This window comes from Suncus etruscus, chromosome 17 (genome assembly GCF_024139225.1).
Source record: "Suncus etruscus isolate mSunEtr1 chromosome 17, mSunEtr1.pri.cur, whole genome shotgun sequence".
NCBI classification, from domain to species: domain Eukaryota; kingdom Metazoa; phylum Chordata; class Mammalia; order Eulipotyphla; family Soricidae; genus Suncus; species Suncus etruscus.
The window spans coordinates 15,001,155-15,017,060 of NC_064864.1; the positions used below are offsets into that span (position 1 = coordinate 15,001,155).

Below are 15,906 nucleotides of genomic sequence, written 5' to 3' on the forward strand. Positions count from 1 at the left end.
ATTTTGAGGGTGCGTTAAGTTAATGAATAAAAATCAATTGGCTGCTAGTCGTTTATTTTCCAAGACCATCTTTAAGCACAATATTTTATAAAAATATGAAATGATTTGTGAATTGCGTTTTTCCTCACTCTGTCATGCCATTTTAATAACAACACAAAACACACACACACAAACAAAAAAAAATAAAAATAAACCAAATGCCATGCGTGTTGGTTTTGTCTCTCCACTGCTAAAAACGCATATAGACCTGCTATGGAAGTCTCCATAGTCGTTGTGCTTTGATCAGACCAATTTGTAAAATCTGTCAGAAAGGAAAGTTAACATTCAGTTTCGTCATCAGCACTGCTGAGGAAATAAAGTCGAGAAACTTTTAGCATGGGTTTGACATGAACTCTGTGACCAACAGATGCGTGGTCCTCTTTGAAACGACAGAAATACCGATTTGCAACAACAGATCCTATGACCCTCCAAGAAAGGGAAAAGCCAGATTTTGTACCCTAGTAATCTTTCATATCCAATATATTATATATATATATAATTTTTTAAATTTTCTGGATCATTCTAACAAGGTACAGACTTTGACTAGTTTGAAGTGTCTTTTACAGTCTTTCAAATCATAATCAGCAAAGCAAGGACATTGCAACAATAGAAAACATCTCTTTCCTGGTGAAAAGCTTTGCTTCAGGACCACCATGTCAACTGCTATTTTGTTGTTGTTGTTGTTGTTGTTGTTTAGGTTCAAACAGAAAACATGTAAAAAGCAACATTGTCATCAAAGCAATAAGTCCTAATGCCACTGTAGTTACTGAAGCAGCATCGATCAAAGGCATCATGGTGACCCCGAGCACTAAAGCTTCTCTCTTTCCCTCAGGTTTGCTGGCAGCTGTGTCTCCGGAAAAAAAAAGCTGTCTTCAGCAAGGCAGAAGCAGGTAAGAGAAATACATTAAAAGTCTATGTCCCATCCTGAATTGTCATCAGGGGGTGGCTCCTCGTTGTCCTCAGGGAAACTGTCAAAATTGCTTGTGTCTGTGGGTGATGCAACCTGCAAAATAAGAAGGAAAGCTTCCTTATTTGGGGATGCAGAGAAGGGCAATGGGCGAAGGTGTTTGCATTGGATGTGGTGGCTGACCCCAGTTTGAACCCTGGCACTGATAGTTTTGGTCCTAAAAACAACAAGAGCCCATGGAAATTTTCTGATTTCCTGAGTAGCCTATCTCACTTGGTTTGCTTCATTTTTTTACTCTCTTAAAATTTTTAGTATTCCCCTTTATTTCCTTCTTTCGTATATGTGATAAGTGGAGGTTAGTTGAGATGTCCATGCACATAGCTGGATGAAGTGTTTGTACATACGTGATTATGATGACTATGACACTGGAAAATCTCAATCTTTCTTTCTCCATCTGATTTATTTTACTAAGATAAATTTTCTTAGTTTCATCCCTGTGGCTGGTTGCAAGTGGCAGAATTATACTTTTCCTATATATCAACATCTTCTTTATTAATTGGTAACAGAGGCCTATTCCACTCATTCCTTACATGGATTCTTGTGAAATGACTACTGTTGAAGTTTTATGACTTGTGTTGGTGTAAACACAGGAGTTCTCATGTTCATAAAAAATATAACACTGATCAAAGTACTTAGGGAACAAAAGTTCAAGGTTTCTAAGAGCATATGCCTGAAATATTTTCCTATAAAACTATTTTAAATCTAATAAGCAATGGGTACAATAAAGAGGGCATAGCATACTAACAGACTTGAGGTGATATCTCTGGGTTATATATATTAGATATAATTATATTTGGATTATATATATTATAAAGAATCTATGATCAGGCCCTGCTATGTGAATGAGGTAGAAAGTACATTGAGAAATAGGACATCTTGAGGTCCCCATTGGTCATATGTGTGATTCTAATAGGTATAATGATATTTTTAAACTCAAACAAAACTTTTGAAAATTTATTGGACTATGTCTAATTTATAGAACACTGCTAGAAACAATTTCTTTTGTTCTTGTATTGTTAAAACAATTATTTCTCAAATATCCTCCATTTAATTATGTTGCATAAAAAGACAACACTGATTCATTTAAGTTAAGATATTGTAGGATTAATGTTTAATCCTTTAAGCTTTTTATTTTACTCCATTTTTTCTAAAAGAAATGCTTTATGAATACATTAGCATGTATGATTTGAGAAAGAGTAATAGCATTCTTGTTGGAAAAAAAACAAAACATTAATGCTGGCACAGGATAAATCTTAGAAGTAGAGAAAATGTTTCTGGGAAAAATAATAGTGTTTTGTTTGTCCTAGAAAATGTATATATTTATATAAATTAAAGTCTCAATACCACAATGTAGACCTCTCTCCAATATAAATCAGCATATTTTAGATAGGTGCAGTATTGACTAGGAATATAAATGCAATCAATGAACAATCAATTCAATTTTTGGATGGACTAACAGAAACTGATATGTATGTTAAAAGAGATAAAGGGTTATATTCCCTTTTAGAATGTGATAGGAAGATTAATGATGACAACTGTGACATGGTATGCTTCTGTGGAATGTAGGGCCAAAGGAGGAAGAAACTTTTGGGGGAGGTGCATACATGAAATAACATTGTCCAAGAATTTACAGATGCTGAAATTAGTTGCCAGACTAATTCCACCTAGAAATCAGAAGGCCCAGGGGTACTTTTATGTGACCCTTAGATGTAGGTTTTTTAAGGAGACAGTTGGGAATCACAGGTAGAAAATAATAGCACCTTGATTTAATTCACCTCAAATACACTCATATAGACTTTGTTGTTAGAAGTTCATGTGCAGACCAGAGAAGTTGTACCAAGGTTAAGGTGTATGTCATACATGTAGCCAACCCTGGTATAATCCCAAGTACCAGATGGTCCTCCTCAGCAAATTTGAGTGCTCTGGGTTATGATTGGTATCACTGTAGCTGGTATCTTCCACATACATGAGCCTTCAAACTAGCAAAGAATCACGAGAAACACCCCCACCCCCCAAAAAAAGAGAAAGCACTGTCTTGTGCAGAGATCTATGTGCAGAAATTTTAAATGCTATTTTTTTCCCGTAATCATGAATAGTCTGACCTAAATGTTGTTAATGTCTTCTTATTTTTGGAGTTAATTTTATGCATTATTGGAGGGGCCCCTGGTCACAGCAGATTCATTATGTACTTCTGTCTAGATTTAATGCTTTTACTGAAAGTGAACTCTTTTTCTTTTTAACAAAATAAATAAATTAGGTCGAAAGACAATGATTCAGTACACTTATGATTATAAGACCATAATTTAGCTGTTGGATTTTAAAAGATGTCATTATAAGGACCACAGTGATAGCACAGCTGTAGGATGTTTGCCTTACACATGGCTGATCCAGAATGAACCTGGGTTCGATCTTCTGCGTCCCATATGGTCCCCCAAAGCCAGGAGTGATTTCTGAGCACATAGCAAGGAGTGTCACCTGAGCATCAGTGGGTGTGGCCCAAAACCCTCCCCCAAAAGTCATCATTTTAATGTGATATACTATTGTATACTTAATATGATCATAAGATACAAATCTTGGATAAATGTCTTTACATGTAAAGTAATGTGATGTTAGAACATCTACTTACACTTGGTATGATAGGAGGCGTCAAGGTACCTTTTCTTAAGCCTTCCCAGTTAAAGCCTTCGAACCACCTAGAAAAGGAATAATTGTAGGCATTTAAACATCTTTTTCTCTCTCATTGTACGTCTCTTATAAGGAGCTTATTTTGTAGGATGCACATTTAGAAAATATAATTGTTAAAAGCTTAAACACCAGTGAGAAGTAGTTTGTTGCTAAAATGTTGGCCATGTTCTTGATGTGACCTAGTTCCTATATTATCATTATAATTCAATAAATGCCATCAGATGTTTAGATATAGTCTGTAAGATGCTTTTCTGGCAACTTTATTTGAAAGAGGTAGAATTAGAGCATGAAAGAAAAAACAGGATAGAAAATTATCTTTCTCTCCTTAGCACTGATTCTACTGGCAGCCTCTGTCAATTAAGCTCAAGGCACTATATTGGTTTCTATATCATCCATTTTTCACTTTTTTATTGGATTAATATATTCTGTATATAGCTTTTCTGTAAAAATGGGGAGCACATGAAAAGCTATTTGGTTGTCGTTTCCCTTTTTTGTTTTTGAAAATTTTCACAATTAGAAAATGATTCCATCACATGTTTAGCGAGTCTTTGTAATATTCATTTTTATATTAGTAAATGAATTCCTGAGATAGAAACATGAAACTAAATTAATGGAAAAAATAATATTTTAGTTTTGGTTTATTTAACTTTAGAAAAAAATCTATTAAAAAACAGACTATACCATTACTCCCCTGCCCATCATATTATCTAAATAAAAAAGTTGTTCTGTTTACTATCCTGGTAGATAATAGAATCCACGAATTAGAAAAACACTATTCTTGATTCCAGAAAATAGCACTTACTGAACGTGGCTTGGGAGAAAATGTGAATTTATAATTTATTTTGAGACATTTGTCCTTGTAATATTCTAAAGTCGCAGAGATAAAACCAGAAAATTCCTTTGCTTACTCTCATTTTCTTGAAGGTTTTAATTAGAAACAAAATTTATTAATTGTATATCTATCAACAACAAAGAAAGCACATACATAAAAGCTCATCATATTTTTCTTAACACTCAAAGTTACAGGGCAAGAAGACTTACTTGTGCTTTTGAATATCCTTTACTCCATTTTTCAAATTGCCTAATCTTTCGGATGGGTTGTCCCTAAAAATAAATAAAAACTGATAAGCAAATCAATTAATCGTGTCGCCATATTTTAAAAATAGGAGTAGTTGAAATGCTTACCTGCATAGTTTTTTAATTAAATTAGCAGCGTTTTTTGCGATCTTCTTTGGAAATTCTATCATGTCGATCCCTCTTAATATAATGTTATAGGTTTTCATAGGATCTGGGCCTGAGAAAGGTGGACTAAAAGAACAAAAGACAAGAAAAGAAATACTAGTTACTGTTGTTTTCTAAAATGTAAAAACAAACTCATAACTCTTTAAGTAACATCAATTCACATTTGGGTTCCTGTTTACAGAGCTAATGAAATGAAATCCGGAAGACTAGAAGATATATCAGTGGTCAGTGATGTGCTTTCATAGACAGGAATTTGAGTTTGATGCCCACTGTTACATGGCCCTAAACAGTAGCACGTCTAGCTGAGCACTGAACCCTGAGCAGTGGGCTAAAAATTCGAGGACCTCTGTGTTTAGTAATACTCCATCGATAAAAGGAAAAAAGATATTGGCAAGAATGTCAAATCCATTCCCAGTACATTACTGACGCCAATAAAAAAAAAAAAAAAAAAGAAAAAAAACCAAAAACTCCTTTTCTGCATTTTCCTTTAGTGAGAGTGCCTACCCTGTCCTCTCCCCTAGGTCATCCCAGATTTTTCCATTTTTCTGACCCTTTCTCATATATAAATTGATTACAATTGATAAGAAACTGAAAATCATTAGATTGGAATAACAAAATATTAATTATAGTATTCCGTCTCATGTTTTCATCACTAATCAGTCATAGAACACATATGTACCTCTCTTCTCACTGCACCTCTAAAGCACCAAGAGCATTCCTATCTGAGATATTATTCACTTTGTCTGGAGGATTCTTGTCAAACATTCTGGGAAATGCCTCCTTCATGAGGTATAGCTTAACTTCTATATTACATACACATTCTATCATTTTCCATTTATAACTATGGGATGTGTGATTATACTTAGCTCTCAAAGTTAACTGATGATTAATAGCATCATATAAAATATTTATAAAAGTATAAATATAGGGGCCAAGAGAGACTCCAGCAGGTTGGTGGAGTATGCCTTGCATATAGCTGACCCAGGTTTGATAAGATCCCATGAATACTATTAGGAATGATTTCTGAGTGAATAAATAGGAGCAACCCCAGAGTGCTGTTGGTGTGTCCCCAAAAGCATATATAAATTCACACACACATATATGCCAGAGAGAGAATATGGTGATATGGGATAAAAGCGCATGTTTGCATGTGGCTGTCCCTAATTCAATCCCAACTTCACAGATGAACACCCTGAGCACATCTGGGTATGGCCCAAAACCAAACCAAACAAACCAAACCAACCTCCAAATTGTCTATAATGTTTTTCTAAAGATAGCTGATCTTTACCATAAGAGATAAAATCCAACTTTTCTGCATATTTAAAATGAGTACAATATAAATTCTACAAAAGAGATCAAAGATCTTTTTATAAAGTTTTACTAGTGCAAAGCTTCATCCAATATTTCCATTTTTATTTTAATTTTAATGATGTCTGTGCAGTTTTGTGCTTAATGTGAACCAGTTGAAGATTGTCACAGGCTTCCGAGGCTTTAGCATTTCTTTCACACAAACAGCGTTTATTTTTTTAGTTTTGAATTTTGGGGGGGGAAGGGGACACACCTAATGGTACACAAGGGACAATACGCAATGCTGGAGATGTAACTAGGGTCAGCCATGTTCAAGGTAAGTGCCTTAATCCCCACATTACCTATTCAGTCCTCACATAGGACTTTTGGGGGAAAAATGATCTATTCCTTTTGTATGCAAATCATCCTTTCTTTATCCTACTTATTCAAATTTCCTAATGACAAAAAGGGTACCCATTATTTCCTCTACATAACCTACAAGTGGAAATACCAAACTGTGACCTGCTGCTCTCATTCCTTTCAAAATTGTATGGAGGTCAAGTTTCTCATTGTCACTTTGCATTTTCTTTTTAAGACAAAAATGTCACAGGAATCTGCATACATAGAAAATGGCAGATAGCTGTTCTTCTAATTGATAATTGAGGTAAAGGTGCTGTCTAAAACTAGTGAGCTCTTTTGTTTCTGTGTTTGTGTTTTCTCGAAGGTTTGAAGAAAATTGATCTTAGAGAAAAGAATTTTTTTGTTCTTAAAATCAAGAGAATATTCATCCATCTAACAGTATCTTTCCTTGCCTATCTCGAGTCCTTACAAAGAATGTAGATTCTAGCCATCATTTGAAGATACTCTTGATTCTTATGTCTACTTATCATTTTCTTCATATCTCAAACATATGACCAGCTACTAGAAATTACTTCTTCTAACAAAATAAGTTTATACATTCTTGCCTAAAAGTAGGTAGAATTTAGTCTTCCTACGTATTTTGAACAACTACATATTCTCGGTTCTGATATCACTGAGATTCCTCAGCCTTGTGGTTATTCTACCTTTATATTCAATGGTTGTTATATTCTTTATATTCTCATATATATTATATTCTTTTTCAGTTCTTTGTTGGTCTCCTTACATCACCACATCTGAAAAGCACCACAGTTCCTTGGACTCTCTATTCTCTGTAACAGACCATCATTCTCAGTATTATGAATTCAAACCTGATGTTCTGAGATATGTAAACTACACTTCAAGAATTCTGGGTGACTTTTACAAAATGTTTAGATAGAATTGCTCCTATTGGAGCAGACTCCTCCTGGTGTCTCTTCATTATCTTCAAAGTTGATGCCTTCACTGAGTTTCATAAATTTTGGGCTTTTTTTTGGGAGGGAGGGAGGAATTATTGTTTTATTAAAAAAATTTGTCAAACTATTGCAAAATAAGTATATACCTTAAGTAAGTGAAAATTAATTATTAACAAACAATATTGAATAATTGTATCTTTCATTTGCTCCGTCAATATAGTGTATGTGCCTCCCCTGTATACGAGACAGTATCTTTTTCTCTAATGAAATTTTTAGTTAAGTGCTTATCCTACAACTTAATGTAATTGGTCACATAGCCTATTCAGCCAAGCTAACAATCCAAACATGACTTTACATTTTAATTTAAATTAATCTCATCATACTCTTGCGAGGCTCCTTTGTAATCACATTGTTCTTATGATTATTTAGTCTCTTTCCTTCCAGACTGTTCTGTTTTCCATTGTTTTATTTTTTTTTTTTCAGAAACGAGTGAGATGCCAAGAACATAGGGATTAGTAAATATTTGTTGGAAAACATTTCTCTTGAATAGAGTTTTTCAAATCCTTTTCTCCTTGCTCATCAGTCCTCAGTCAGTGACCTAACTCAAGGCTTCGTCTTTGTTCGAAAGGACGTAATGCCCAAGACCTACTGAGACAGATCCCGTAATTACTGCTTTTATTTATCTTGGTGTATGGCTTTGTGCCAGTATCAGAATACATGGATGACAGAAGTTAGCAACTTTGAGAATCCATGTAGCTGACAATTTAGAGAAAATCCCCCAGGTTTCATTGATCACTATTTTTAAAAGTGGGGGGACTCAAACTAGGCTTCAAGCTAGGGCTCCACTTGGCTAAGTTTGCATTTTTGCCTTTCATAAATTCACTAGCTAACATTTACATCTTTCATGTAAATTTTTCAGAATATAACACCTGTATGGAATTAAGGTTATAATAACATTTATCTAAAGGTAGAATAAACTCTAGTCTGGCAGGCTCAGTGATCTCAGTACTGAGATATTTATCTGTTTTTTGTTTGGCTATATTTTAGTACTTTAATCCATAAAGTAATTTTGGAATGATTGCCATTGTAGGTGAAAATTTATATTTAATTTATATTTATATTAAATTTATATTTAATACATATTTACTGAATGTTTCTTATAATCTGAAAATTCAGGGTCATTAAGGTTATTAAGTTTTTTTCTATTAAAAATTGAGCCAGCTGTGATTGAATGCCAGCTCCAGTCAGTTTTAAACACCAGGAAAATAAAGGCCAATAAAACAAATTAAATATGGACTTTGATTTATTTTCTCTGATCTTCTGGGAATTATTATTGATCTTTGAAAGAGGGAAGAGAGTAGTTGTAGTATACGGAGAGGAATAAAAGAAAGAGTTATTTTGGTCCATTCTAAATATTACTTGCCTTTGAAAAAGCTAACTACATTGAAGCATTCAGCATTCTCAACTACATTTGTTAGCTTAAACAAAAAAAAATTTCATCAAATAATTTATTTGCTTGTTCTTTAAGATCAGCATTTTGGATGTCTTGTAGCTCATAGCAATGCCCTCTTTTAATTTTTGCTATTTTTATCTTAAGCTGAAGATAATTGTTTATTAATTTTTTAATTATATCTTTATTTAAACTCCTTGATTACAAAAATGATTGTGGGTGGGTTTCAGTCATGTAAAGAACAACCCCCCTTCACCAGTGCAACATTCCCATCACCAATGTCTCAAATGTTACTCCTGGCTCTAAGCTCAGAAATTGCTCCAGGCAGGCTCAGGGGACCATATGGGATGTCGAAATTCGAGCCACTGTCTTTCTGCACGCAAGGCAAATGCCTTATCTCTATGCTATCTCTCTGGCCATTTGATTTTTGCTATTTTACACTGTTAGGCAATATATTAGGTCTTCATAGGCAAAATATATGTATGTGTTTGAGTTTGAAATCACTTTAATTCTCATAGCATTCAGTCATGCCTGTCTCCTAGAGATCATAGTTTCTAAGATTCAGCCACTCTTCTAAAGTTTATACCAATGGAAAAGCCATTATATCGGACAGAAAAATAGCCTAGTGGGGTGATACCACTACCCAATGAGGTATTTACTTCTCAATCACATTCCAAACTTTACTGTAAAATCTACTCTCATTCTCCTACCAATCACCACTGTCTAAAACAAAAAAAAAATTAAGTTTTTTTTTTTTACTTCAGTATCTTCGGCTGGAAAAATATCTCAAAATATGGTACTAATTTCATTTAAAAGTAAGACTTGTTTTAGTTTTGATAAGTAATAGAATGATAATATAAAGTTCTACACTAAAAACTATCATTCTTGAAGTACTTTTACATTGTAGTCATTCAGATATGTGATTTTCTAAAAGTGTTTTCCATTATTTAGATTTTTAAAATATTTATATGCTTTTAATTTCAGTATAGTACAAGCAAAAAAAGTGTGAAATTTCTTTTTTGTGTGTATGTGTGTGGTTTTTGGGTCACATCCAGCAGTGCTCAGGGGTTATTCCTGGCTCCATGCTCAGAAGTTGCTCCTGGCAGGCACGGGGGACCATATGAGACGCCGGGATTCGAACCGATGACCTTCAACATGAAAGGCAAATGCCTTACCTCCATGCTATCTCTCCAGCCCTGTCTGTGAAATTTCTATTCTAAGATATTAAGTTTGTATTATTAGGAATTAATAGTTTGGGGACCGGACTGGTGGCACAAGCAGTAGGGCATCTGTCTTGCATGAGCTATCCTAGGATGGACTGTGATTCAATCCCCCGGCATCCTATCTAGTTCTCCAAGCCAGGAGTAACCCCTGAGAGTCACCAAGTGTGGCCCAAAACAAACAGACAAAAACTTATAGTTTTCGGGGCCAGAGCAATGGCGCACTAGTAAGGCATTTGTCTTGTATGTGGTTGATGAAGGATGGACCATGGTTAGATCCCCCGGTGTCCCATATGGTCCCCCAAGCCAGGAGTAATTTCTGAGCACAGATCCAGGAGTAACTCTGAACATCACTGGTTGTGGCCCCAAAACAACAATAACAAAAATAATTTATAGTTTTAATGTCTGATGATTTTAACTTTTATGAAAAGGAATACAATTTAAAAATTAGCTTAGGTCAAAATAATTTATTATCAATCAACACAGAATTTATAAAGCTCCAAAAAGAGCTTCCTGGCAGTTGTAGTGATAGCTATTTAGCTATTATTATAAAATAGTAGTTCCATGAGTTCTGCAAGCTCTCAATAATTCATTGAATCTTCATAAAAACTTTAAAGTAAAATATCCCATCTTAATCTCATTTTACTGTAGCTATAAAGCCTCTTAAAAAACTATTTCACATCCAATCTCACCTTATCTTTTTTTTCCCCACTTCTCTTACCTTATTTTAAGCTTCTGACATATGGATTACTACACTGGGATCTTCATATTAACCACCTGACCTCTCTTCCAATTTGTTCTCCATATTACTATCAGCTTGCTTCTCCTTAAAGACCACAAAACACACTCTTCCTTTGTCAGAAAATATTCAATATTCCTTCCCTGGATAGAATCCAAACACTCAATGACCACAATAATGATTCTTAACAGATGACTCTTAATGACTTTCCATTGTCTTTTCTTGAATTAATTTTCTCTACATCAAAGCACACAATTGCCTCTTTAGTTAAGTTGTGATTTTCTGACCGCAATGCTCTTTCTCTGTACCTCAGATTACTACTCTGTGACCTAGCAGTGATATTCTTCTTCTTCAAATACCTTTCTGGATTACTGGGTCACAATGACCCTAGTAATCATTGTCCTTATTTCAGGGCGAGTTGTTGTATTTTTCTTTTAGGACTTGATAGCCACTTTAAGCATGTCCTAACTCTAATGTTGTTCCAAAGAGATCTAGAGACACTGACATTTATACTTTATATATCAATAAACATTCAATTTAAAAACCTTATTTTAACAATCCTTTGCTTTGCTTCATTGTTGGCTAAATGACTAGGATCAAAGATCTCTCAAAATGTACTAGATCTGGCATATTCACATATGCATTGATAAACGGGAGACCAGGAAGTTAGTGTATTTTGCCCTCATCCAACGCATTTTAGATTCTTTTTATGAATTTCCGGTTATTTGTAAAAAGAATTGAACTAATAAGATATGTTCAAATGTATATTAAAATAGTCTGATCAGTGTGAGAAAGGGAGTAATATGCAGATGTTTACTGGTTCATTTTTCTTGACATTTCTCAATCATTATCCATACCTGCCAGTCAGAAGTTCATACATCAATATTCCCAAAGACCAATAATCTGCTGAAATGTCATGACCTTTGTTGAGGATGATCTCTGGGGCTACATATTCTGGAGTCCCACAAAAAGTCCATGTTTTCTTTCCAAATCCTATCTTCTTTGCAAATCCAAAATCCACCTTACAAGGAGAAAAATAAAATAATTATAATTAAATTTGGAAGCAATAGGCTACTTTTCACTGATAATAACTGAAAATAAATACAAGTTAAGCTATCTACTTAAAAGAGTAAGCTATATTACTATAAAACCTATATTACTATAAAAAATTTTTTCATAAAATGTCATTTAAACATAAAACCAAACCTTATTTTCAAAAAATAATTTTCTATCTTCTTCAGTAAATTCTCCATTAATCCTAACTTTCAAGATCTATTAAGGCTACTGAAAATATTTTCCAGAATATAAATTTCTGGTACACTTCTTGATAAATCATAAACTATTAATTTGAGAAAGACTTTACTGTTGAATCAACTGAAGAAAAAAAATTAGGTGGTACTGAAAACTCTGTCCCTGATCAACAAAAAAAAGAGAAAATTAAAATGCATCTTTTGGAAGTAGAACAAACACTACTGAAATTCATTTGGAACAATAATGGGATCCAAATAGCTAAAGAAATCCTTAGGAAAAAGAAGATGGGAGGCATAACTTACTCCAACTTTAAATTGTACTACAAAGAAATAGTCATTAAAATAGCATGGTATTGGAATAAAGACAGAATTCAGATCAATATCAAAGACTTGAATATTCAGAGAATGATCCCAAGATGTATAATCAATTAATCTCTGATAAGGGGCAAGAAAAACAAAGTGGAGCAAGGAAAGCCTCTTCAATTGATGGTGTTGGGACAACTGGTCAGTCACATACCAAAAAAAATACTATACAGCCATCAAAAATAAAGAAGTCAAGAAATTTTCCTATACATGGATGGACATGAAAACTGTTATACTGAGTTAAATAAGTCAAAGGGTGATAGATAAACACAGAATAGCCTCATTCATCTATAGATTTTAGAAAATAAAAGACATTATTTAATAATACACAGAGACAATAGAGACTAGGGTGGAAGGTTCAGCCCATGATATGAAGCTTACCACAAAGAGTTGTGAGTTCAGTTAGAGAAATAACTACACTGACTACTACCATGATAATGGTAGTGAGGGAGAGAAATAGAATGCCTGTCTTGAATACAGGCAGTAGTGGGGGAGGAGAGAGATAGAGGGCATTGGTGGTAGAAATGTTGTACTGGTGAAGGGGTGTTTATATATATATATATATATATATATATATATATATAAAACCCAACTACAAACATGTTTGCAATCATTGTACTTAAATAAAGATATTTATTTAAAAATATAATGCAAACTTGGACCTCTCTGTAACACCATGCATGAAGTTTCAAATCAAAATGTAAGGACCTTAATACCAGACCTGAAACTATCAGGTATATAGAAGAAAACTTCAGCAAAACACTCCATGACATAGATGCTAAATGCATCTTCAAGTAGGAAACTCCAATGGGCAATTGGACAAGCAAATTCCATTGGAGAAGCCAGGAAAAACAAAGATAAAAAATGGGGCTACAATAAACTGAGAAGCTCTGCACTTCAAAGGAATCAATAACTAGATACAAAGGTTACTCAGGGATTGGAAGAAACTATTCACTCAGTACCCATCTGATAAGGGAGAAATATCTCAGACATACAAGGTACAGGCAGAACTCAACAAGAAAAGAAACATCACATGAAAATACATGGAGAATAAATGACCAGATATTTTCTCAAAGAAGAAATATAGATGGCCAAAAGGCACAATAAAAAATGTTCCACATCACTAATAATTAGGAAAACACTAATCAAAACAACTGAGGTATTATATCACATCAGAGAGAATGCCACACATCACATAAACCAGTAACAAGTGCTGGTGTGGATGCAGGGAGAAAGAAACTCTTATTCTCTGCTGGTGAAAATGTCATACAGTCCAATCTTTCTGGAAAACAATGTGTATTTTCGTCAAAAAAAAAAAAAAAAGAACATTAGTGGGCCAGAGTGATAGTGCAATGGTAGGTCGTTTGCCTTGCACATGGCTAACCTCAGTTCAACACCCCGGCATCAAATATGGTCCCCTGAGCTAAGAGCAATCTGAGTGAATTGCCAGGAGTAACCCCTGAGCATCATCAGGTGTGGCTCAAAAACCAAAACAACAACAAACAAAAACTAGAACCAAAAAAAAAAAAAGAAATAAAATTAATCTCCCATATGATTCAGGAACACAACTACCCAACTCCTAGGGATATACCTTAGGAACACAAAAACACAACACAGAATTGCCTTCTGCACACCTATTATTCATTGCAGTGCTATTTACAATATCCAGAATCTGGAAACAACCCAGATGCCAGACAACAGATGCATGGCTAAAGAAACTGTGGTACATTTATACAATGGAAAACTATGCAGCCTTTAAAAAAAGTGAAGTCATGACATTTTTCTATACAGAAATGGGCATGGAGAAATGCTGAGTCAGAAGTAGAGGGACATATATAGAATAGTCTCACTTATCTGCAGGATATAAGAAATGTAAAAGACAATAGAGATAATATCTGCAGGACTAGTCCATGATAAAAAGTTTGCCACAAAAAGTGGTAGAGCACAGTTAGAAACTAACTTCACTGATAACACAGTGAAAATGATAGTGAAAGAGAAAGGCAGAATGCCTGTCCCAAAGACAGGCAGGGTGGGGATGGGGGAGGGAAATGGGGGACAATGGCAATGGGAAAATTGCACTGGTGAAAAATGGTGTCCATTCTATGACTGAAATCCAACGATGACCATTTCTGTAAACATGGTGCTTAAATAAAATATTTTAAAAATGCATCTTTCGAAATACCATCAACATTTCCAGAGATGATGAATTATACATTTTGCAAACTAAATATCTTTAAAAATTGACTGAGAATATAGATAATTGCTACTGACTTGATTTCTTGAATAAACATTGAAAAACAATCGAACAACAGATTCAAAGTCAGCAAAAAGTATGCATTTTTAAATGAAAAGAACTTGTTTTTCAAAGAAAGCTCTTTGTAGTATAATTAGTAATAATTTAAAAAGCTGATTAACAGCAAGTTGATGATCATTTCATATAACATTTATTTTCCCTGTTGGCATTATTCGATTATATAAAAATTAAATTGATGGTTTCCTATACTACAAATATTTAATTCTGGGCTGCAACGGTAGCACAGTGGTTGGGCTTTTGCCTTGCACACAGCTGACCCAGGACAGATGTGGGGTTTGATCACCAGCATCCCATGTGGTCCTCTAAGCCAGGAGCAATTTCTGAGTGGAGAGCCAGGAGTAACCCCCAAGGGCAGCTGGGTGTGACCAATCCCTCCAAAAAAATACTACCAAAGCAAACAACAACAACAACAACAACAAAACTAAAAACAAATATTCAATTTTTTTGGATGACATAAAGCTGGAATGAAAAAGTTTTCAACAGGATCCTCCAGGTTTATGAGTTCTTTCCAGAAAATGTAAGTCCATTTAAATATTATTTACAGTAATAATACTAGTATCTAACTTATACCTTACTGATAGAATTTCTTACAGCTTTCCATTTTTGGAAAGAATAGTTAAAAATAGCCATGGTAAAGATGCTTTTTAAAAATTGTAACTTTAAAAAAACATCTTTTACTATTAGAAAATAAAACGTTATCCATCATTTGAACTGCAGGGCAGGAAACTTGTGTTAAAATGCACTGACCAGTTTTGCATAACCTCGGTGATCTAGGATGAGATTTTCTGGTTTGAGGTCCCTGTAAATGATTCCTTTGGAATGCAGATAGGCAAAAGCTTCCACCACACAAGCCGTGTAAAATCTGGTTGTAGAATCTTCAAAAGAACCTCTGGGATATAGAAAGTGAAAGAAAAGTTTATAAAAATAATTTAGTTTCTACAAGATTGAAAGTATTTTCCTCACTATTCATCCAAATACCAGACATTTATAATTACTGCTAGTTTACAATTGCATTTGGGGATATAAACATTATTAAT

The 15,906-nt window shown here is 34.2% G+C and overlaps 1 protein-coding gene across 1 annotated transcript in view; it reads right to left on the minus strand.

Moving 5' to 3' along the window:
- Positions 1-734: 734 nt before the first annotated feature.
- Positions 735-15,906, minus strand: part of PRKG1 (protein kinase cGMP-dependent 1) — a 1,196,983-nt gene continuing 1,181,811 nt past the window's right edge. Inside the window, exons 13-18 of the mRNA XM_049764671.1 lie at positions 15,617-15,758; positions 11,800-11,963; positions 4,877-4,999; positions 4,733-4,795; positions 3,633-3,699; positions 735-1,042 (exon numbers count right to left, since the gene is read on the minus strand). Of these exons, the coding sequence (XP_049620628.1) occupies positions 944-1,042; positions 3,633-3,699; positions 4,733-4,795; positions 4,877-4,999; positions 11,800-11,963; positions 15,617-15,758 (658 nt within the window). The 3' untranslated portion in view covers positions 735-943. The remainder of the gene's footprint in view (positions 1,043-3,632; positions 3,700-4,732; positions 4,796-4,876; positions 5,000-11,799; positions 11,964-15,616; positions 15,759-15,906) is intronic.